At 43.9% G+C, this 22,211-nt stretch overlaps 1 protein-coding gene across 1 annotated transcript in view; it reads right to left on the bottom strand.

The window, feature by feature from the left end:
- MEIOB (meiosis specific with OB-fold) overlaps positions 1-22,211 on the bottom strand; it is a 31,019-nt gene that overhangs the window by 1,430 nt on the left and 7,378 nt on the right. The window contains exons 4-13 of the mRNA XM_058286656.2: positions 21,629-21,760; positions 19,090-19,162; positions 16,790-16,985; positions 14,208-14,308; positions 13,667-13,719; positions 13,485-13,580; positions 10,732-10,833; positions 8,163-8,316; positions 5,829-6,012; positions 5,074-5,160 (exon numbers count right to left, since the gene is read on the bottom strand). Of these exons, the coding sequence (XP_058142639.1) occupies positions 5,074-5,160; positions 5,829-6,012; positions 8,163-8,316; positions 10,732-10,833; positions 13,485-13,580; positions 13,667-13,719; positions 14,208-14,308; positions 16,790-16,985; positions 19,090-19,162; positions 21,629-21,760 (1,178 nt within the window). The remainder of the gene's footprint in view (positions 1-5,073; positions 5,161-5,828; positions 6,013-8,162; positions 8,317-10,731; positions 10,834-13,484; positions 13,581-13,666; positions 13,720-14,207; positions 14,309-16,789; positions 16,986-19,089; positions 19,163-21,628; positions 21,761-22,211) is intronic.

Below are 22,211 nucleotides of genomic sequence, written 5' to 3'. Positions count from 1 at the left end.
TATTTATTTAATTCCCCTCCCTACCCTGGTTGTCTGTTCTCTGTGTCTATTTGCTGCGTCTTGTTGTCTTGTTTCTTTGTCTGCTTCTGTTGTCCTCAGCAGCAGGGGAAGTGTGGGCGGCGCCATTCTTGGGCAGGCTGCACTTTCTTTCACGCTGGGCGGCTCTCCTTACAGGTGCACTCCTTGCACATGGGGCTCCCCTATGCGGGGGACACCCCTGCGTGGGGCGGCACTCCTTGCGCGCATCAGCACTGTGCATGGGCCAGCTCCACATGGGTCAAGGAGGCGGGGGGTTTGAACCGCGGACCTCCCATGTGGTAGACGGACGCCCTAACCACTGGGCCAAGTCCATTTCCCAGCAGCTGGATATTTTAATTTCAAAGACTAAGAGGAATGGTCTGAATATTTTCAGTCTGAAAATACTGTGAAAGGCTTTGGAACGGACAGTGAGGACGACAGGCTCCCTCATGGCACATGCCCTTCTGGCACAGCTTTCACCTTCTGCTCACTGGACCCCTGGCCTGCGCCTTCCATTGCCCTGGCTGACCTGAGTAACAAGAGTGGGTGGCAGAAAACTGGTGGCAACTCATGTGATTCCTGCTCACAGATACACAAATGAGTTGTTTGGGTGAAGACGCAGGAGATTCTTTCTTGCAGAAGGGGCAAACTCAACCCAACATCTCAGGAGGCCTGCCTGTGTCTTTTAGATCCTACTGCTTCCCTCAGTCGATGAGTTCAATTAAATCTTGGATATGTGTTAATTTTATTTTTCTATGAGTCATGATTTTTTACCCTTTTAAGAAATTTTCTTTGAACACTAATATCAGATTTAAAAGGTCTGTAATAATATCACCATGTGTTTTAAAACATTAAAATTAATATCCTTGGAAATCTCACAGTTGAACCATTTTAAGTAGCTGTTACTTTTTTTTTTAACCTCCGAGCCCCCTCCCCCCCCCCCATGGCTTTTTGCATGCTATTTGCTGCACACTCTTCTGCATTTTTGCTTGTCTCCAACTTTGTTGTGTCACCTTGCTGAGTTGGCGCTCCACCGCGTCTGCTGGCCAAGTGGCACTCCTCAGCGTGCGCGGGAGCCTGCCTTTCACAAGGAGGACCCGGGACACCAACCCAGGGCGTCCCCTATGGTAGACGGGAGCCCAACTGATAGAGCCACAGCCACTTCCCAAGTAGCCATTACTTGTAATTGCCTTTTAATTAAAATGTACTAAATATATTATAAAATGTTCAATATATATAATTATACTGTTTTAACATATTAAAGCAAAATAAGTTCTTTATAAATTACATATGGTGTATTAGTCAGCCAAAGGGGTGCTGATGCAAAATACCAGAAATCTGCTGGGCATTATAAAGGGTATTTATTTGGGGTAGGAGCTTACAGACACCAGGCCATAAAGCATAAGTTCCTTCCCTCACCAAAGTCTGTTTGGAGCAAGATGGCTGCCGACGTCTGCAAGGGTTCAGGCTTCCTGGGTTCCTATGTTCCTGGGGATTGCTTTACTCTGGCTTCAAGTTTCCTTCCTTTGTGGAGCTGGCTTCTCTTTCCTCTGGGTGCTGACTTCCCGGGTTTCCAGCATCAAACTCTAACATCAGAAATCCCCAACTCTGTTCTTGGCCCTGCCTTTTATCTGTGAATCCCAACCCACCATGGGGTGGGGACACAACTCCCTAATCATAACTTAATCATGCCCAGGTACAGACCAGATTACAAGTATAATCCAATATTTCTTTTTGGAATTCATCAATTATATCAAACTGCCACACATGGTATTTTAACTGATTATGACAATTGATATTATGTTTGATTCCCATGACCTTTATTACATTTTGTGATGCAGTATTATCTTTTTTTTAAGATTTATTATTTATTTATTTCTCTCCCCTTCCCACCTGCCCCCCCCCCAGTTGTCTGCTTTCTGTGTCCATTTGCTGTATGTTCTTCTGTGTCCGCTTGTATTCTTGTCAGCTACACGGGGAATCTGTGTCTCTTTTTGTTGCATCATCTTGCTGCGTCAGCTCTCTGTGTGTGCGGCATCACTCCTGGGCAGGCTGCGCTTTTTTCACACTGGGCGGCTCTCCTTACGGGGTGCATTCCTTGCGCGTGGGGCTCCCCTACGCGGCGGACACCCCAGCATGGCATGGCATGGCACTCCTTGTGCGCATCAGCACTGCGCGTGGGCCAGCTCATCACACAAGTCAGGAGGCCTTTGGTTTGAACCCTGGACCTCCCGTGTGGTAGGCGGATGCTCTATCCGTTGAATCAAATCCACTTCCCAGTATGATCATTTTATACCTGCTTAAGATCTCTGTTAAATCCTACCTAAATATCTTTTTTCTAGATTTCTCTGGTAACTAGTTTTTCTTTTTTTTTCTTTCTTGTAACAAATTTAGTGTGGTACATTCACTGCAATTGATGAAAACATTTTGGAGCATTGCCACTAAGCATGGATTATAGTTTATATTGTAGTTCACACTCTCTCCCGCACAATTCCGTAGGTTATGGCAAGATATATAAGGGCCTGTATCTGTTCTTGCGATGTCATCCAGGCCTCTAAAGTTCCCTGATCCTACAACTCTGAAGGAGAGAGGTCTCCCAGGCACTAGCAACTCTTCAGTTTTGGGGGATCACAGGATTTGTTGAAAGGTTTCATTAGAAGGGGAGTAGGACAAACATATAAGGAAAATGGGGCCAAGAATTGTTGCCACTTGCTGCCCCTCACAGCTGAGATAGGACTTCAGCCAACATTCTTTCTCTCCTTCCCTGCTCTCAGTACATACTAAATAAAATGTTGGTGGAAGTGCTTTGTAAATTGTTTAAAAAAACAGACATTATCATTCATAATTACTATTTGTATTTTCATATCCTTGTAATCTGACAGATTACGTCACACTGCTAGAGGTTAAGATGTATCACGAGGCAGAGATTGCTAATTCCTGGGCCTTGAAACTTAGTTCTTTCTCAAGGCCTCTGCTGCAAACATGTTCCCCTGGATTGTCGGGCAGGCCAAGAAGCACCTGAGCTTGATGCCCCTCTTTGTATTTATTGGAACTGGAGCTACTGGAGCAGCACTGTGTGTCTTGCATCTGGCAATGCGCAATCTAGATGTCAGTTGGGACAGAAAGAATAACCCAGAAACCTGGAACAAACTAGGTTCCAATGAGCAAGATAAAAAGCGGCCTATATCTGTAGTTGCAATGTCATTCAGGACAATTCCCAAGTCCCAAAACTGCCCCTGTATTACATCTGTTTTCCCTCTCCCTGACCTCAGAACCTCCAGTGGCCACAGCCTCCACATCAATGATATAAGTTCTTCCATTGCTAGAATCACAGTAAGTCTAATAGTAGACTACCAATAAGTCCACTCTAGTCCATAGGTCATTCCCAATGACTGAGGATTCTTAGATGGTGATGCCAACTCCACCTCTAATTGAGAGAGGGCTTCGTCCCACACGGCTGATTGATGAGACTCTCTTGCTTGCAGTTGCACTCTCTTGGTTCTTTGGTATGGTCGTTGTCCATCATCAGCTTCTTGTTAGTTGTCCTGGGTGAGTCCAATGAACTGGAGAGTAGGTGTTGCAACTCAATTGAGCCTCAGGGCCCAGCTGGCACATGGACAGCCCTTAAATATATATATATATATATTTTTTAAGATTTATTTTTATTTTTTTCTCTCCCCCCACCCTGTTGTCTGCTCTCTGTGTCCATTTGCTATGTGTTCTTCTGTGTCTGCTTATATTTTCATTAGGCAGCTCTGAGAACCGATCCTGGGACTTTCCAGAGTGGGAGAGAGGCGATTACTCTCTTGTGCCACCTCAACCCCCTGTTGTGCTACGTCTTCTTATTATCTCTCCTCTGTGTCTCTTGTTGCGTCATCTTGATGCACCAGCTCTCCACGTCAGCCGGCACTCTGTGCGGGGTGGCTTTCTTGTATGGGGCAGCATTCCCATGCAGGGTGGCACTCCTGTATGGGCTGGCACTCTGCATGGACCAGCTTGCCCTCACCAGGAGGCCCTGGGCATCAAACCCTGGACCTCCTATATGGTAGACAGGAGCCCAATTGGTTGAGCCACATCCATTTCCCTAAATATCTTTTTAACATATTCTTTGGAAAGGTCCACTACCTTTTTACTTGAGGGAAGCTGGGAGTTGCATTTCAATAAAGTTTGGGAAACTATAAGTTGCCATGAATTTAACTAAATTGATCAAACTGATTAGCAGCAGGAACCTCCAGTTTCGGGGGGAAACATGTAGCTGGCCAAGGAGCTGAGGATGCTCTGGTTTGGGAATAAACAATATATAGTTAACGGTGGAAGAGATGCAGTATATGACTGCAATTGTCCCCCCTCCTGCCCCGTAATGAAGAGGCCTCACATGGAAGTTCTAGAAATACTGGTGAGGCCATCACTCCCCAGCTGCAACCTATTCTGATGAGAAAGGAAGGAAACCACTAACAGTGGGAAAACCTGCTTACAGGGCTGAGATGGAATGGACACAGCAATTCTCCAAGACTCTCTCAAGGTATTCGTGCGACCAAAACCATCTCCATAATACCAGGATGTCATGTGCCTTTTTTACGCTCCATTTTCCAGAGACGATGAGACATGTGGCAAGAGCACTGCTCTGACCACACATGGAATGGGTAGCTTAGGGATTCTTGTGTTTTAAAAATTTCACATTAATACAGTGGATATTGATAGCTATAACTTATATAAACAAAGACCCAATAACTTTCAAGAGTGTAAAAGAGACCTGAAATCAGGAAGCCTGGCGGGGAGGGTTAACGTGCCAGGGTCGCAGGGCTGAGGAGGGGGCATACGGGATCCCGCCCCAGAACGCAGGCAGAGGACTGCGCTTTGACACCCTCTGGAGCGCAGAGGACTCCTCGCTTGTCCATCTAGAACTCCTTTTTCCTGGAGGGGAAAGCCTGGTTCTCCCCTTGTGGATGTAGCTGAATCCTTCTGCACATCTAGGAATTGGGCACAATTAAAAATAATTTTCCTAACTTATTAGGTACCTATCCTAGGATTGTCTTAGTTTCTGAATACACTCACTTTTACATATATTTTGCTTCTTTCCAGAAGGAATTGCCACTTTAATGAGGTTTTCTGTTCATCTGTCATTGCAAGAAATTCATTTACCTGGTTAAAAAAAAGTAATAATAAAACGCTTAAACAAATGTTCTGGCAGAAGTATAGATAACTCATTTTGATAACAATGTAAAACTTAAATTGCTCACAAATTGGAATTTTATTCACAGTGATTACAGGTCAATTCTCTTGATAAAGAAGATAAGGCAAGAAAAGCTGGTAAACGTCATGAGCTGGTTTTAATCTGTGAATCTCTACGTATCTGCTGCTTTTTTTTTTTTCAGGAAAGTATCTGCTTTAATGCATTATCTGCTGCTTCTTATCCAGCCACAGACCAGGAAGAAAACTCATGGTGGGTTCTATACAGCTGGGTAGGTGAAATGGTACCAACCCCCCTCCCTAGAGAGCCCCCCATGATTGATCCAAGTCTCCATATGCTGTTTTACTCGTTGCTACTTGACTATATAAAATGTCATGTTTATTCCTCCACTTTGGTTAAAGCCCTCAGTCATCGTTCCATCAGTATTTTCTATAATTTAAAAATACAATATGACTATTTGTTTAGATAAGGCAATGTGTTTACATCAAAATTGTTTTTCCCCCAGACCTCTTTACGAGTGAATTAATTTCTACTAAATGTTCTCAAAAATAACCTATGATTTGGAGAAGAGAAATCAACTTGGAAATATTTCTACCCATTTTCTCCTTTTGCTATTTACCGTGCAGCCCAAAGTCTCCTCAGCAATGCTTCCCGCGAGACTACAGGAGGAGAGGGTGCCGGTGTGATCAGTAAGGTCAATCAGCAGGTCAAAGCTGAGCGCAGCAGGCTTCAGTTCCAGAGAAACTTTGTTGCAAGTTGTGCAGGTGTTGGATGTTTCGTTTACAAGATAACCACAGCCTGAGCTAAAAAGAAACAAGGAAAATAAAACATGGTGACGGCCACTGCAAACCAGCTTGCTCTGCAGCCGCAGGATTCGCTTCAGGGCCTCGGGGTTGGCACGGGGGGTGGGGGGTGGGCACCGACATACAGCGCCACAAGGGTCAGGGCACAGGCCATGGCAGGGGCATGACAAGGCAGAGCCCCTCTCTGGGATGAACCTGCACAAGCCAGCCAGTCCTTGCCTGACCTGCCTCCTCCCCTCCCGTCTGCTCCCCTCTGTTCCCTGCCCTCGCCCCTTCCTCCTACCCTCTCCCAGCAGCTGCAGAACTTAGACGTCAGAGCTCCTTCCAGCGCCCACGGCCTAGGCTTTGTCCTGGCAGATGTGCCCAATGTGCCCAGTGTGTCTCCCCGTCCCGGGGTCTTGTCCCTCCTGGACCCCAGGACTCTGGCCGGCGGTGCCTCTGCTCCGCCTGAGCACAGGCTCTTAGCCCTGCTCAGAAGGCGCCCCCTCTCTGGGTGTAATGTTGGGCTCCTCCACATTTCTGAAGCAGGCCTTACTTCAGTCAACTTGCACAGGAACATGAATCCAAATTTCTCAAACTGAGGGAGTAAGCTCAAGAGTGTGGTTTCTTGCCTAGCCACTGGGTCAGTTTTTAGCAAATTTTAGATGCTTTCCCTCACATATCGATAAGAAAGATGTAGGAAAAATTAAAGGAGACGATGAAAAGTAGTTAGCCTTAAAAAATACATGTGCTACACAGCAGCATCTACATTCATTTAATACTCATCATAAAATGCTTTAAAAGTCCATAGATCAGTATCTTGACTGTGGTGAATACATGAATGCACGCAGGTGATAAAACGGTACGGAACTGCATATACACCCATGCAGGAGTACAGGTAAAACCGGGACACCAAGGAAAAGACCAGCAGATGGCAGAAATGTCAATATCCGGGATGTGCTATTACCCTATACTTTTCCAAATGTTACTTTTGGGGGGGAAACTGGGCAAAGGGCACAAAGAATCTCACTACTATTTCTTACAACTACACATGAATCTATAATTATCAATAAAATTTTCAATTAAAAAATTCCATAGGGAGAATTTCATAATAACATTTTAGACATTTCTCACCAAGCATCTTTTAGGTAAGATTATTAAACTTCCTAGAGTTTCCTTTTCTATGAAGTATATACAATATTTTACCAAGATGTTGGAAATCATAGTCTTCATGCAGCTGAAAATGATTTTCTTAAATGCTATTGTGACATTACTATTGGATATGACAAGTAAAATAATTTTCTTCTGAGTTGTAAGGTGACATCCTGTAATCTAAGTTTCTGTTAGTCTTACATCTTTACTTCTTAGGATTACAGAAATAGAGTAAATTATACTTGGACTCTCAGTGGTTGGCTGTGGGAACTTTCCAGTGTGGGCTGCTTACACATCCACTGAAATACGTAACTACTGTGAAATGGACCAAAGGCAGCCAGGTGATATAGGCTACACTGCAGCCTGAATTTTAAATTTAACTGATGAATGACAGTTTAGTTTAAGCCAGGTAACCTCATGCCTGTAACGTGCAGCATGCAGCTAGACATTGTTACCTGTTAATGGAAACTGTCCTTAGTCACAGAGTAAGTTCCTGTTTTCCACTCCTTGGCAAATCCCTATTTTTCGATGCTAACAAGCTCCTGTTTTTCATCTCCCCCTTATCTAACCTAATAAAACACGCAACAGACTGAGAAACCTGAGGCCAAGGACGCTCTAAGGAGCGCATTTAACGTGGGCAGAGACGGCGGCCACGAGCTCGCGCCTCCTCCCTCCTCTGATGCCCACTCTGCAAGACCTAGTTTGCAGGTGGGCTCGGGCAACAGCATCTGTCCCAAGCCCCCTTGTCTAAACCTAGTAAAAACCCTCACCTCCTTCGTTGAGGAGGCAGATTTAAGATTTACTCTCCTGGCCTGCACCAGCTTAAGAACGCACTCTGCCTTGTGCAGTCCGCCTTGATGTGGACTCTGCCTCTCAGCACCAGGCGAGAACCCAGGGATCCCCACAGGCCCCTTCACCATGTCAAAGAATAGCTGTCTCGCTTATTGAGCTTCATGTTCATTAGTCATAATTGTTTCTCATTCTTACAAAAATTTGCTAAAAGTAATTTGGCTACTTACCATCTATTTCGAGCTACTTTTGCAGTTTCATCATCAATGTTCAGTGTTGAAATGTAAGCATAAAGAATGCCATAAAAAGGATCCATTTTTCCTTCATTCTTCAAAGCTTTTTCCTTTAATTGTTCAACTGTATAGACATCAACTATTGTAGTCACTAAAAATAAAAAGTTATTAAAGTTCTGTACATATTCTAAGAACTAAGAACTACTAGTAGAAAAGCTACAAAGTTCAAAGGAGAACAAATTTTGTTATGTTAGGATACCATACCTTAAAACATACAGAAATGGATGCGAAATCACTGGACATTAAGGAAAAGGTGAAATTAGTCTTCATTAAAATAAAGAATTTCTGATCATCAAAAGATTAACAGTAAAAGAGAATGAAGGCAAGCCAGAGTGGGAGATGTTAATTTATAAAACAAAAGACTAATATTCAGAATATCTAAAGAACTCTTAAACATCAGTTAAAAAATCAACCCATGGAAGCGGATTTGTCTCAATTGATAGAGTATCTGCCACCACATGGGAGGTCCAGGGTTCAAACCCAGGACCTCCTGACCCGTGTGGTAAGCTGTCCCACATGGAGTCCTGCCATGTGCAAAGGGGTGCTGTGCCATGGAGGGGTGTCCCCCATGTAGGGGAGCACCACCTGCAAGGAGTGCACCCCACAAGGAGAGCCCCTGCGCACAAAAAATGTGCAGCCCACCCAGGAGTGGCATCACACACGTAGAGCGCTAACGCAGCAAGATGATGCAACAAAAAGAGACACAGATTCCCGGTGCTGCTGTGGACACAGAAGAACACACAGCAAATGGACACAGAGCAGACAATGGGGCAGGGGGGTGGGGAAAGGGGAGAGAAATAAATAAATAAATCTTTTTTAAAAATCAACCCAAGTTTTTATTTTTATATTTTTTAAAGATTAATGCATTTATTTCTCCCCACCCCCTCGTTGTTTTGCATTTGCTGTGTCTGTTCATCGTGTGCTAATCTTCCTTTTAGGAGGCACTGGGAACCGAACCTGGGACCTCCCAAGTGAGAGGGAGGTACTTAATTACTTGAGCCACCTCCATTCCCTGCTTTATTGCGTCTTTCATTGTGTTTTCCTCCTTGTGTCTTTTGTTGCATTATCTTATTGCATCAGCTCACTGTTCCAGCCCATCGTGTCAGCTTGTCTTCTTTAAGAGGCACTGAGAACCAAACCCAGGACCTCCCATGTGGTAAGCTGGAGCTCAATCACTTGAGCTACATCTGTTTCCCCAACCCAAGGTTTTAAATGAGGAAGCATGCTGCAACATGGATGAACATGAAAATATTATGCTAAGTGAAAAAAGCCACAAACAACAGGACATATATTGGATGATTCCAAGTAAAAGAAACATCCAGAACAGGTAAATCTGTTAGACAGAAAGCCAGTTGGTGGTTGCCAGGGCTGAGGAAAGGTAGGAATGGGAGAAACTGCTAATGGTTGAGGGTTTGGAACAATGAAAACGTTTCAGAACTAGATCTAGATAGTGGTTGCAATATCATGCGACTGTATTACATGCTACTTTAAAACAGGTCGCTTTATGTTCTGTGAATTTCAACCAGTAATAATAATTTTTTAAAAAAGAAATGGCATGTCATTGTTGCATCTGAATAAACTTAATTATAAAAGCTCCCACAGTCAAGAAAAAGAAACGGGCCCTTGAATACCACTTTTGTGATCACTTTGGCGTGACCCTTGAGTAGCCCAGAGGAAGGCAGTGGCCACTGTTTTCTTGTCCCTGTTGGTTGAATGACTGGTCAGGGACTGAAGTAAGTTGGTAGTAAGCCTACTTCATGGCTTGGTGAACCCTTCCATGCTTCCTGAAGTGTCATTATTTGCAAACGAACCAACATTTAAAAAAAAAGTTTTCAAAACAATAACTACTTTATTTTAGCTCTGGTAAATAATGTGGCTTAAAGCTAGTCCTTCTGTGAGACAAAAAGGTGATAGTTATATCTTGATCCAGTAGTATTCTTTTCCATCAGTGACTGCAATGGATGTAAAACTTGTTAAATATCCTCCACAGAAGCAGTAACACAGTTCTTGTTAAGAACTCATTAAGGTATACGATGAACTTGCCAAACACTTTATCCCACGGTTAAATTGACTGTTGCCCTCTTGAAGTGAATTTAGTGTCATCTAGGATGGTGAAATACTTGCTCTTGGAGACTGGGTTGTACAGCGTGTCACTGGGGAGCAAGCTTAGACGTCACTCTGTCCCCCTCCTCCCATGTATCTCCCATAGGCAACGAATGGGAGAAAAAGCATACCTTTTAAAGTAGAGCCTCTTACAGGGCTTCGTGAACACAAGACATTTTATGCAAAATTCTGTGTGTGAGCCGCTACTTCTCTGGGGAGAGGGTCATAGCTTTCATCAGATTGGCCAAAGGTTATATAAGCCCCCAAAGTTTAAAAATGCCTTTTTAAAACTAGAAATAACCAGCAGAATAAGAATTTGCTATCTTTTACTGTATCAAACAAAACTTCATAGGTCCAAATTTTGACCTTTACAAGTTCAAATAATATTTAAAATTTCACTTACAATTTACAGATTCTTTCAAGTAACTGTCAATTTCATCACCCACAGCAATTGCTTCTGCATTTTCTCTTATAAAACTCAGTAGGATGTTAGCTTCTTGTGTAACTTAAATTAAAAATGCATAACAAGGAAAAAGCAACTGATTACTTTTTAAAATCATTGTGCATGACCCAAAATTATTTTGAAGGTAAAAAGTGAAAACACAGAAAAACGTAATCAAATGGAGTCCTATATATATAGTCCCTAAAAATGGAGACATGGAGCTCTCCTCATTAACGTAAGGATTGCCCACCACACACCATTACAGGGCTAGGGTTAGGGTTAGGGTGTGAAAAGAGCATCCTACAATAACTCATTTTCTAATTAAGGAAATCTACATATATATACCTATGAATATAAAATCACCAGCAGGGGAGCAGATATAGCTCAAATGGTTGAGTGCCTACTTCCCATGTATGAGGTCCGGGGTTCTATCCCTGGTACCTCCTAAAAAACAAACAAACAAATGAAGAAACCAACTCAGAGAAGCTGGTGTAGCTCAGTGGTTGAGTTTCCCACAGTTGAGGTCCTGGGTTCAATCCCTGGCCCTGGTACCTCAAAAACAAACAAACAAAAACACTAGCAAAGAGGTCTAGCAAGGAAATGACTATGCCTAGGTAAGATTACAGGGGCTTTGTTTTCCTTTCTATGCTTTCATGTATTTTTTGGATTTTTGTTGTTGTTGTTTTTGTTCGTTTGTTTGTTGCTGTTTTTTCCTGCCGAAACCCAGGAATGAAAGGATTTTTATAAGTATATCTTTTCTAACCAGAAAAAAAGTTATTTTTAAAAGAAAAGATAGTTTTAAAGACTTGCTCCTCAGATCAGGATGTGGGTATCCTCAGGAGCCACTGGACGGAGGGCTGGAAGGCAAGGACTTGATCTGGAAAAGGGCTCTTCAGCACTGCATCACCCCTTAGCCTGTTGACTCAACATTCCACCACTGCCCCGACGACGGCTGAGCGGGACCGCACGCACCGAGCGGCCTCAGAGGCTACTGTAGGACTTGGCACTTCCTCTTGGACCCCAACTCCTGTGGCAGATGTCGGTGTTTCTCCTTCGGCCCTCCGGTTCTCCCATGAGCCTGGGAGCTGCTGAACTCCTTGTGGGCAGGGGCTCTGCCTTTTCCTCCCTGTATCTCCGGTATCCAGGATGGTGACATCCTCCTACCTGTTCAACCACCATCCAGTCACCCACTGCCGTATGCCAGAAAGGATTTATGCTGTCTCAGTACTCGGTAAATAAAAGGCACTCAACAAGCAACGAGCATTTGTAAATTAATGAGTGAATGAATGAATGGTTTTGAAATGATAAAGGGCTCCTCATCAGACGGGAGCAGTTGCTGGAGGGAAGCCACAGAAACCACACCAATAAGCTCTTCTTGGGACAGAAGCTGGTAGGGAGGGTGGGGTGGGCACTGCTGTGAAGACCCCCTGCTGGGAAAAAGCCTATCCCAGAATTTCTGCAGGGAAGGCAGAGAAAACCAGAAGTCATAGGGAAGCCTGGTTTTCACTCTGGGTGAAAACTGAAGCCATTTAGAGGTTCTTAATTTCTACGTGGCAAGTGCAGCCCAGGAAAGCAGGAAGAAGCTGATTTAAACAATCAAGCTGAAATTCACACATCCCGATGAGGATTTCTATATGTCTCCTTGAGAAAGAAAGCATCTATTCCACAGACAATATTTTTTTCATTTCTAACCCTCACCCCGTCCCGCTCTGCACTGTCTCCTCTCTTCTACAGACATTTTTATTTTGCATCTGTTTCAAAGCCAAATCACCCTGGAAGACCTGTCTCATTAATTTAATATTGAATTTTAGCTGCAATGAATAATGTCAAGCTTGATGAGCTATTTCACCAGACAAATCCAACTGTCGTTTAGAAATCCTCCTGAACAAAATTTACCCTTAAAAGATGGAGATTTTCCATTGTTGGTGCTTAATAAATAAACCAAATTCCCACCACCACCCCTCCTGCCTAAAGGACATGTACAGGGCACTATCGTACTAAGTGTTGAGGACAGACCATGGCTGTGTCACTCACTATCAACATACAACAAAGCAGCCCGAGGGTTGCTTCTAGAATGCTGTCAGCCAGGTGGCCGCTCTGCTCAGGATCCCACCCTGCTCTCAGACAGCGTGAGACCCGAGCCCTGCGAGCAGCCTGGAAGCCTTCTTGGCCCACCCCCTCCAACTCCTCACGCTATGCTCCCCTGGCTTCGCACAGAAGCTGCCCGTACCCGATTTGAGGAGGGGCCGCCCGAAGCTGACCCCTCCAAGGGCTCAGGAGTGGCCACCTCAGCCTGGCGTGCAGGTAAGTACAAGCACTGGGGGGTGGCCCCACGCAGGTGGCCCTTCAGGCACTTAAAGTGCAGTTATGAAGTGACGCCACAGCCCCGTTCTAAGTGCTCTAGCAGCAACAGTGATTCAAAAGTAGGGAAACTCAATTAATTTGTTAAATAGTCAATAATTTAGGTTATCTGAGCTATAACATTGATCTCTCAAAAATCTCAAGGTGGATGAGACTTTCAACATTGGTTCCTCACAGCCCTTTAGGAAAGTTACCGAAGAGTCTCAACGCGAGTTTACAAAAATGTTGTTTAAGCAGTTTTTCACTTTTGATTCAAACTAAACCCAAACTGCATTTTAATAAACTGCCCAAATATTGGAATAAATAATACAGTCATTTCAAAAGGGATGAGCATTTTCAAAAAGCTTTTTTACCTGGATTAGTTGTAATAATGGTTTTTGAGATTACAGTCGCCGTCATGCAGTTCCGAAATTTGTCAAAACTTATTCTTACATCTGAGGCAAATATTACTGGTTGGGGAAAAAGTCGTTTTAAAATTATTTCATGGGGGGATGAAAACATGACAAATGTTGAACACAATATGAAAATAAGGTACCTGTTTCTCGTGGCATCCAGCTTTGTGCAAGCAGAATAGATTCATTATCCCAGCTGAATTTTTTAAAAAGAAATGATCATAATTGAATACATTAGAAGAAAACTGGTGAATAGCCATGCTATTTACCAAAAACTAGTGCCTAATGGGGGGCTGGCGACCCCGTCCATCCAGGACACCCCCCACTGCCTCAGAACCTGCTTGTGAGGCTGCTTGTCTCCCGCTCCCTTTCCACACCCTCTCATGGAGTCCCGCAGAGCACCACCCGCAGGGACCTACTCAAACACCCTTTGCTGTAGAACACCGTGACAGAGATGATCATCGTGGAGCCCATCTACGCGATTCTACACCGTTGTAAGGTGGTCCCACAGCAGGGACTATAACGACTGGACAGACAGGAGCAAAGTCTAGGTTTTTAGATACCATTTCTTCTTATCATAACTCCTCTCCTGATATAAAATCCATCATCTTTTTGATAAACTAAAATGTTCTGTCTTGGTAATAACAACAGTAATTTAAGTTTGGAATATATGTGAGAGATTACCATAGCATGGCAAAAGAAGACTCTGTGTCATCATAGAGCTTAACTTCACATCTCTGGCCTCTTCTTCGGTCTGCAGTTGTAAAGTACTTGGGCTCTCCAACCTTAGAGATGGAAGGAAATCTTTATTCTTCACCTTTAGTTCATCTAGGAGTACTCAATATTTTTTGATGGAAATGTTAAATTGTTTACCTTTGAAACAACAAATTGGAAATATGAAAATAGCAAGAACTACTACTATGTACTTGATTTGGGGGCATCTTCCATCTCTGAACCAGGTGTGTTCAGCTGGACATGAGTTACACACACTTCTGGCTGAAGAGAGACCCAGACATACGTATTTTACACCAAGGCTGCCAGGTCTTTCCAGCACGCCAGGACACAAGGCCCACGACAGCACACTGCTGACCTCTGTGTCCCCTGGCTCTGCGCAGAGCCTGGCAGGGCCCACGTGCCTCAGCTGTCAGCGCAGACACAGCACCGGTACTGAGCCCTCCTCTGCCTCCTTCACAGGGTCAGCAGGTGAGGCTCAGGTGAGATGATATACACAAAGCACTCTGACTGCCCTCCGATGCTGTCCACACTGTGTGCTAAAAGGATCAAAGAGGTTGTGGTGGAAAAAAAGGGGGGGAGCAGATGAGCTCAGTGTTTGAATGCCTGCTTCCCAAGTGCAAGGTCCTGCGTTCAATTCCTGTACCCCCTGAAGAAACAAAAGAGGTGGAGGTGGAGTCAGGGGACCCTTCTGTCCCTCCACTGAGTTCTCAGCCATCGACAGGCCACAGCAACAGCTCCGAGCACATGTGAGGCCATCCGTCACCCACTGGCTCTGTCCCTCCTCCCCAGGACTGTGCTCTGTGGCAGGAGCAGAAGAAAGGCTTGCAGGTGCCAAGAGAGCAGGCTCTGGGGAAAGAGAGCCAGAGCACGAGGGAGGTGTGCAGAGGTACAGGAAATTTTAAACTGAAGAGACAGTAGAGAGGAGAAGGAAGTGAGCCAGTCTAAAGTGAATGCAGAGAGGGAGGCGGATTTGGCTCAACCGATAGAGCATCCACCTCCCGTATAGTAGGTCCAGGGTTCAAATCCAGGGCCTCCTGGCCCATGTGGTGAGCTGGCCCACATGCAGTGCTGATGCGTGCAAGGAGTGCTGTGCCATGCAGGGGTGTCCGCCATGTAGGGGAGCCACACACACAAGGAGTGCACCCTGCAAGAAGAGCTGCCCCACGTGAAAAAAGTACAGTCTACCCAGGAGTGGCACCACACACATGGAGAGCTGATGCAGCATGATGATGCAACAAGAAAGAGACACAGTTTCCTGGTACCGCTGACAAGAATGCAAGCCGACACAGAAGAACACACAGCGAATGGACACAGAGAGCAGACAACTGGGGGGAGGGGGGAGGGAAGAGAAATAAATAAAAAATAAAAAGAGGGAATTAAAAAAAAATAAAAACAAAGTGAATGCAGAGAAATGGAAATGTAAAAGGGCTAGAAGCAAAATGGGCAAAAAGGACTGAAAAAAAGAAGTAATGTAGCCCTGTGCAAGAGGTGGTTAAACTCTTGTGTGTATGTGTGTATGTGCATGTGGAATAGGCTGTTACAGGTTTTTGCTTATATTTATACTGAATTTTAGAAAATTCTCACTGTGCTGTAAATACGTTTTACAGAACTGTGGGGGAACTGCGAGATCATATCTTGCCTTCAAGTAAGACTGAACCAAAATTGCCCAAAAAATGATTTCTCCTATTTTTCAAGATTGTCACAAAGGGTGTTTATTCTCTCTCCTAAATTATATTGTGCACTCATGATACGGCAGGTGTTGGCCGGGGCAAGGCCGGGACAAGGGTGGCAAACGAAGCACTAAGGGCTCTGCGCCGTGGGCCTGCGTGGGGGACAATTGGCACCCTCTCTCCTTCAGTTATTTAATACTGAAGAGCAATGGTATTTACTCAGGTGAACTACAAGAAGAATGGAGCATACTTCCTTCGCCGTCTTTTGACCACCATCCCTCCTCTGACCCTTCATTGTCTTCACAGACTCTACTTGGGAAACTCTACTTTTGAATCCTTGCCAAGCCCCTCGAGTCTGTCGAAGCCCAGAGCCCAGAGCCTGCTGCAACAGCAGCGTGGGAGGGAGAGCGATGCTGTGCAGCAGGCAGTCAGGCCCTGGGCACCCATGAGCCCTGCCTTCCGCCTCTCCAGGAGCCCCTACTCCCCCCTCCACGCCAGGGCAGCCCTGAGAACAGGGTGCAGACTGGGGCACACTCCCTCAATGAGCTCAACCTTCTCCATTTGCATCTTTGAGCAACTGAAGTATGAAACGCTTTCAGATGGTTAGTGGGTCACTTTCCAGAGGAGTGATGTGCTGTATTCAGCATTAAAACATGGTTTAATTTTGCTACTCATTCACAAATAGAAAGCTACTTTTCCTTTAATAATAAGTATTACCGTTTTTTAGAATTAATTTAATGGACTACTGATCAAAATACTGAGGAAACGCGCTCCAGCTGGTCATGATCACTACCTTCCAAACCCAAAGTAAGTGCCGGGTGGCCCCCCAATCGCACTTAATTTTCTCTGGTTTCAACTTACCGATCTCACAGCTGCAAGCACATTAACAATCTTCCCATCAAGATTTTGTCCATTGGCAACAATGTCACCCAATGAATAATAATCACGAGACTCTTTGACAGGTAAATGGATCAAAGAAAGTAAGTTGGTGTCCACGTCATAGATAGGGCAAACTTTTACCACTGAGTGATTCTCACTGAGCAACAGTTTACAGTCGCTAAATTTCAAAAACAAATGAGTTAATATCAAGTAATTTTTACATGGAAAACCAATTCTACATTCACAGTTAATTTAGGCTACATTAAGAAATGTATATGTTTTACTTTTAGATACACTGAAAAAGTTGCAAAATATTTTTTTTGTTTTACATGTACTTTCACTAAGCATAGTAGTTGTCTGACCTTGGCCAAGACAAACCTGAGCTTCAGCTTCCTGCTGTAAAGTAGAGGCAAAAGAGCACTCCGCCACACTAGGGGCCGGGGAAACACAGGGCCACGCGCTCAGGACAGGGACTCTCCGTGCTCGGCGCCTCTGCCTCCTAGTCCTCCATGGCGCCTTTAGGAAGCAGGGTGTAGAATGCCTCTCAACCTGAACCGAAACTGGGGGGGCTTGGCCCCTGCAGCCAGCAAGCCCCCACCCCCGCTTTTCCCTCAGTTATTTACTGTACACATTTCACCCAGGTTCCTAACTAAGCTGTATCCCCTACAGTCTGCCCTCTGCCTGCAGCCCAAGCAGCTTCCTACACCACCAGGACCAGCCCACGGCCCGCAGGCTCCACTCCACCAAGGATGAGGGGAGGCAGGCAAGTTCTCCAAAGGGCCTGCTTCCCTCATTTCCTCTCCTGTTGCTTCCCCACCCTCCTCCTCTAGGCCAGCCTTGTCACACCATTAGCTTATGAAACTGACCTTTTCTCAGGTGAAAAACGTCTCACATTTGTTCCCTCTGCCAAGAATGTTCTTCCCCCCATTTATTCATTCATTCATTCATTCCAAAAAATACTTACTGAGACTCTGTTATGTGCCAGACCCTATTCTAGACACCAGGGGAACAGTGGTGAGCAAGGTGGCGAGACCTGTGCTCTCCTGGCGTGCCCACACACGAAGAGGAAACAGACAACAAACACCCCAATAATGTTAGATAGCGGCCAGGGCAATGACAACGACAACACAGGGCGGTCTAGAAAGTGGCTGAGAGTGCTACCACAAGCAGAGTAGACGGGGAAGGTCCGAGGAGGCGACATTCAAGCTGGGACTTTGTGGGCGACAGAAGCTGGTACTATGCAGAGAGGCAGGAAGTACAAAACCTCTTAGTGCAGAATGAGCCTGGGGTGTCCATGAAACGGAAAGAAGGCCAGTGTGGCTGCAGAGAAACAAGCCTTGAGAATATGATGCCTGAAGAGGTCAGGAAAGTAGGAGGGAAGGGGTCAGCGTAGAGCACGGACTCTTAACCAGAAGTCTGTGACCTTGAATTGAGATTTAAAAAAAAAAATACTCTTGTGGGGATGTGTTGGTGCGGGTGTGAAATATTTATGAACTAATACACAGCAGACTGTGGACTTAGCAAGGGGTCCGTGGTTTTCACCTGACTGGCAAAGGGGTCCATGGAACAAAAAAGGTTCAGAAGCCCTGGCCTGGAGGCAGACACGCACACGGTGGAGACTCTGTCCTGCCCAGCACCCGTTGCCAGGCTGGTGCAGGGTCACAGTTATGTCCTTCTCTGGCTAACTGTTCTGAGCCAGGAAAGCCTTCAAGGTTGTGCCCTCCACGCCAGGGAGGCATACTACAGCCAACGACCAGGCAGGCACGAAGCCCAGCCCCCTCCCCTCAGTGGGGTGCCACTCCCACTCCAGAGCTCCCTCCTAGGACCAGGCTGAGCTAGGTCTTGGCTGGAGCCACCTCTGGGCTAGGCCTCTCCCCCACCTGTCCTTACTGGTTCCCTGAGAGCCTGCCCTCAGCGAATAACCTGCCCACAAACCCTTGATTCAGACCTAAGAGAACAAGGCGTGTGGGCAGAGTTATACCTTGATGCAAAACTAGATCATTTCCAAGATTTATTATTATTCAATTTTAATATGACTAGAGTGAACATTTTGCAAATCTAAAAGTGAGAACCAAAGTACTAAAAACAAAGCCATTTTTTCATGTGCCCCCATATCAAAGTAAATTATTTCATAATAAAGGTAAATTTTAAAAAAAGAATTAAACTCTGAATTTTCATATTGAAATACAGCACCTAATTGTAAGCTCTTGACTGGTCTGACTCACACAAAATTATCATTCTAGGACAAAGATGGTCGAGGTCTGCACTAGAAAGGTGTTTACCTAGGAGTTGCAGGGCTGAATTTCTCTTCTCTTTCTATATCCTTTCTTTGGACCAGGGGGTTTTCAATTATCACTAAAACAGGGAAAAGTATGATGCCGTTACAAAATAGTAACAGGATAAATCATAGTAGTTCAAAACGAGTGTAGCTCATGATGCCTCTAATCACCTGAGCTGGTGCTCTATTTCCACCACACTAATTTTCTCATGACACGAGGAGAAATGGATTCCTGGGGTACACCCAGCAACTTGACCTCAGAGGACACTTCTTGGCCTTGTGTTTAAATCCCGACAGATGACCCAACATATTGCTTTATTGACTGGTTATACTGGACATGCAGTGTGGTTACAACATGCCTTCTATAAAACAAACTCTTGAATTACTCTCTACCCAGTTAACAGTTGCACTTTTCCTGGCTTCACATTTACAGCTTTGTGAACTTAACATGTTAGGGTTTTGATTTCTTTGTGGGCTTTATCAGAACTTTTTGTACTCTATTTCATTAATTCCTTATGCAACCATCCCACGATTATCCCCATTTTACAAATGAAGAAATTGGAGCTCACAGAGGTTAAATAATTTTCTTGATGTTATATATCTAGTAAGTAGAGCTAAAAATTTGAAGCCATATTGTTCTGATTTAAAATTCTGTAATTTTATCATTTTACAACACTAGCATCCTATTTAAATTTATAATCATCATCATCTTTTGGCTTTTATAAAATCCCATATCTCATTTATCCTCAACAACCATCCCTATGTAATATATTTTAATACTAAAAATATCTTTATCTCATTTTATGGCTAATATTTTGACATTCATTCAAGTAATATGTTTTACCTATACTGGGATCTAATGTTTGCAAAGTCTGCTGCCTTCATAGACCTTACGTGTGATGACCTTATTATTCACTTGAGATATACTACACATAATCCCAAAACGTTTCTAATACAAGGCAATATATGATTAGGAGTTAAATAATTGCTATGGGTAACTGGCTGCTTGATACTCCAGAACTAGGGAGGCATAGCTTAATCATCTGCATCATACTTTTCTTTTTTTTTTAGAGAAGATTAGGCTTACAGAAAAATCATGCAGAAAATACTGAGTTCCCATGTAGCCACCCAACCTATTTTTTAGCACCTTGCATTAATGTGATACATTTGTTTCAATTGATGAAAGAATATTATTATAATTGTACTATCACCTATAGTCCAAGGTTTACATTAAGGTTCACTTTTTGTGTTGTACAGACATATAGCATTTTAAAAATTTATTCTAGTAACATATATATAAGCAAAAATTTTCCCTTTTAACCACATTCAGATATAAAATTCAGAGCTATTATGTTTACAATGTTGTGCAACCATCACATCTATTAATTACCCCAAATAGGAAAAATCTCTGCAGTTCAAGCACTAACTCCCCACTCCCGACTCCCACCCCCAGCCCCTGGTACCCTGTGTTCTAGGTACTGACTCAATGACTCCATTTGTTCTCTCCTTTCTCTTTTTCTACCATGGTACATGTGCTTTCCTGAATTTCTTCTACGAGGTTAGAGCTGTCACCTATTGAGTGATTAAGTTCACTGCTTAATACTAGGCACATTTTCTCATTTAACTCTCACAAGATCCTAACAGGTTATAACTTAGAGCTGAGAGCCAACAAGTCAGAAATTTTCTCAGAGCCACGGTGTAGATAAATGTTGGCGCTGAGACCTGAGTCCGGGTGTTGGGGTGGACTCATGTCCTCCATGAAAGGCACGCTCAGGTCCCACCCCGGTCCTGTGGGGTGAACCCCTCGTAACTAGAGCCTTCTGGCGAGGCGACTTCAGTGAAGGTGTGGCCCAACTAAATCGCACGGGTCTCAAAGCTACTACCAGAGGCCCTCCAGGAAGCCGCAGAGAGAGGGGCCTCAGGAGCAGCCGGAAGTCACCAGAACCCAGAAGAGAAAGGAGGAGATGCCACCATGTGCATCACCATGTGACAGAAAAGCCAAGGAAACCCCGAAATTGCTGGCCAGCCAAAAGATACCACCCCAAGAGAAAGCAAGACTCCTAGTCCTTGAACCATGAGCCAATAAACTCCTGTTGTTAAGCCAACCCTTCATGTGGTATTGGTTTTAGGAGCTAGGAGACAAAAACACAGGAAAAAAACAAAAACACCTGTTTTCAAAGTCTTCATTCTTTCTACTGTACTATACTGTGCTGTCAGAGAGACACTGGAGTGGGGGGAAGCTACAGAAAAATTCAAATATCAACTTTTTATCAAAATCTATTCAGGGGCCCTATTATAGGTTTACAAATAAAGTATTACAGTACCAATAGGGGTTGATGCAACTTGAAATAGGAAATAAATCAAAGATGGTAAAAGTGTTTGCCTATCATGTTTGTGTATGTTTCAAGTAATTATATTGAAGGCCTGGCATTATACCCGTAACACCTGACATTTTTTCTGTTAAGGATCTTTACAGATATGAACTGTGTCTTATTTTGAGTCCCTCAGTATATAATACACTTTAAGAATCAATGCCAACTTACCACACTCGCCAACCCTAAAGCTGTCAGAAAGCGATTTGATGTAATTTTCATTTCCCCAGGATGTTGCATTTACAAAATGGGCTGGTGAATCTCGAATGGTAAAGCTGAAAGTGTATCTTTCTGATCCTATATCTAAGGGAAAACCAAAACTTTTATTTTTCAAATGGAAAAAGTTTTATTTCAACTTTGAGAAAATATGATTATTGCTATGATAAAAAAACACTCAAATAAAATGCTATAAAATATTATTTCAGATATAAATCCTATAATGTTATGCTTTTGAGAATTTCAGAGTCAAGTAGTAACAAGCTGCCAACGTAGAGAACTCACATTACTGTCAGCCCCGCTGTTGTCTTCCCTGTTATCTGTGTATTTGGAGGGAAATGATATGCAAGCTGAACCATCCAGATACTAGCTTCAAGTCTCCGTCTCTCTCTCACTGTTACTGTTTCATCCTCAGCTGTAATTCAGATCTACATTATTTCAAATCAAATTGTGTGCTATTAAAAGAACACCACTAGGGGTCAGCAAGGTTTTTTTAATTTCAAAATGGAAATTTCTTTATTATAGCTTTTTGCTAATT

This window comes from Dasypus novemcinctus, chromosome 23 (assembly GCF_030445035.2).
Source record: "Dasypus novemcinctus isolate mDasNov1 chromosome 23, mDasNov1.1.hap2, whole genome shotgun sequence".
NCBI classification, from domain to species: Eukaryota; Metazoa; Chordata; class Mammalia; order Cingulata; family Dasypodidae; genus Dasypus; species Dasypus novemcinctus.
Note: the sequence above shows the minus strand (reverse complement) of the source record. Positions and strands in the feature narration are given on the sequence as shown.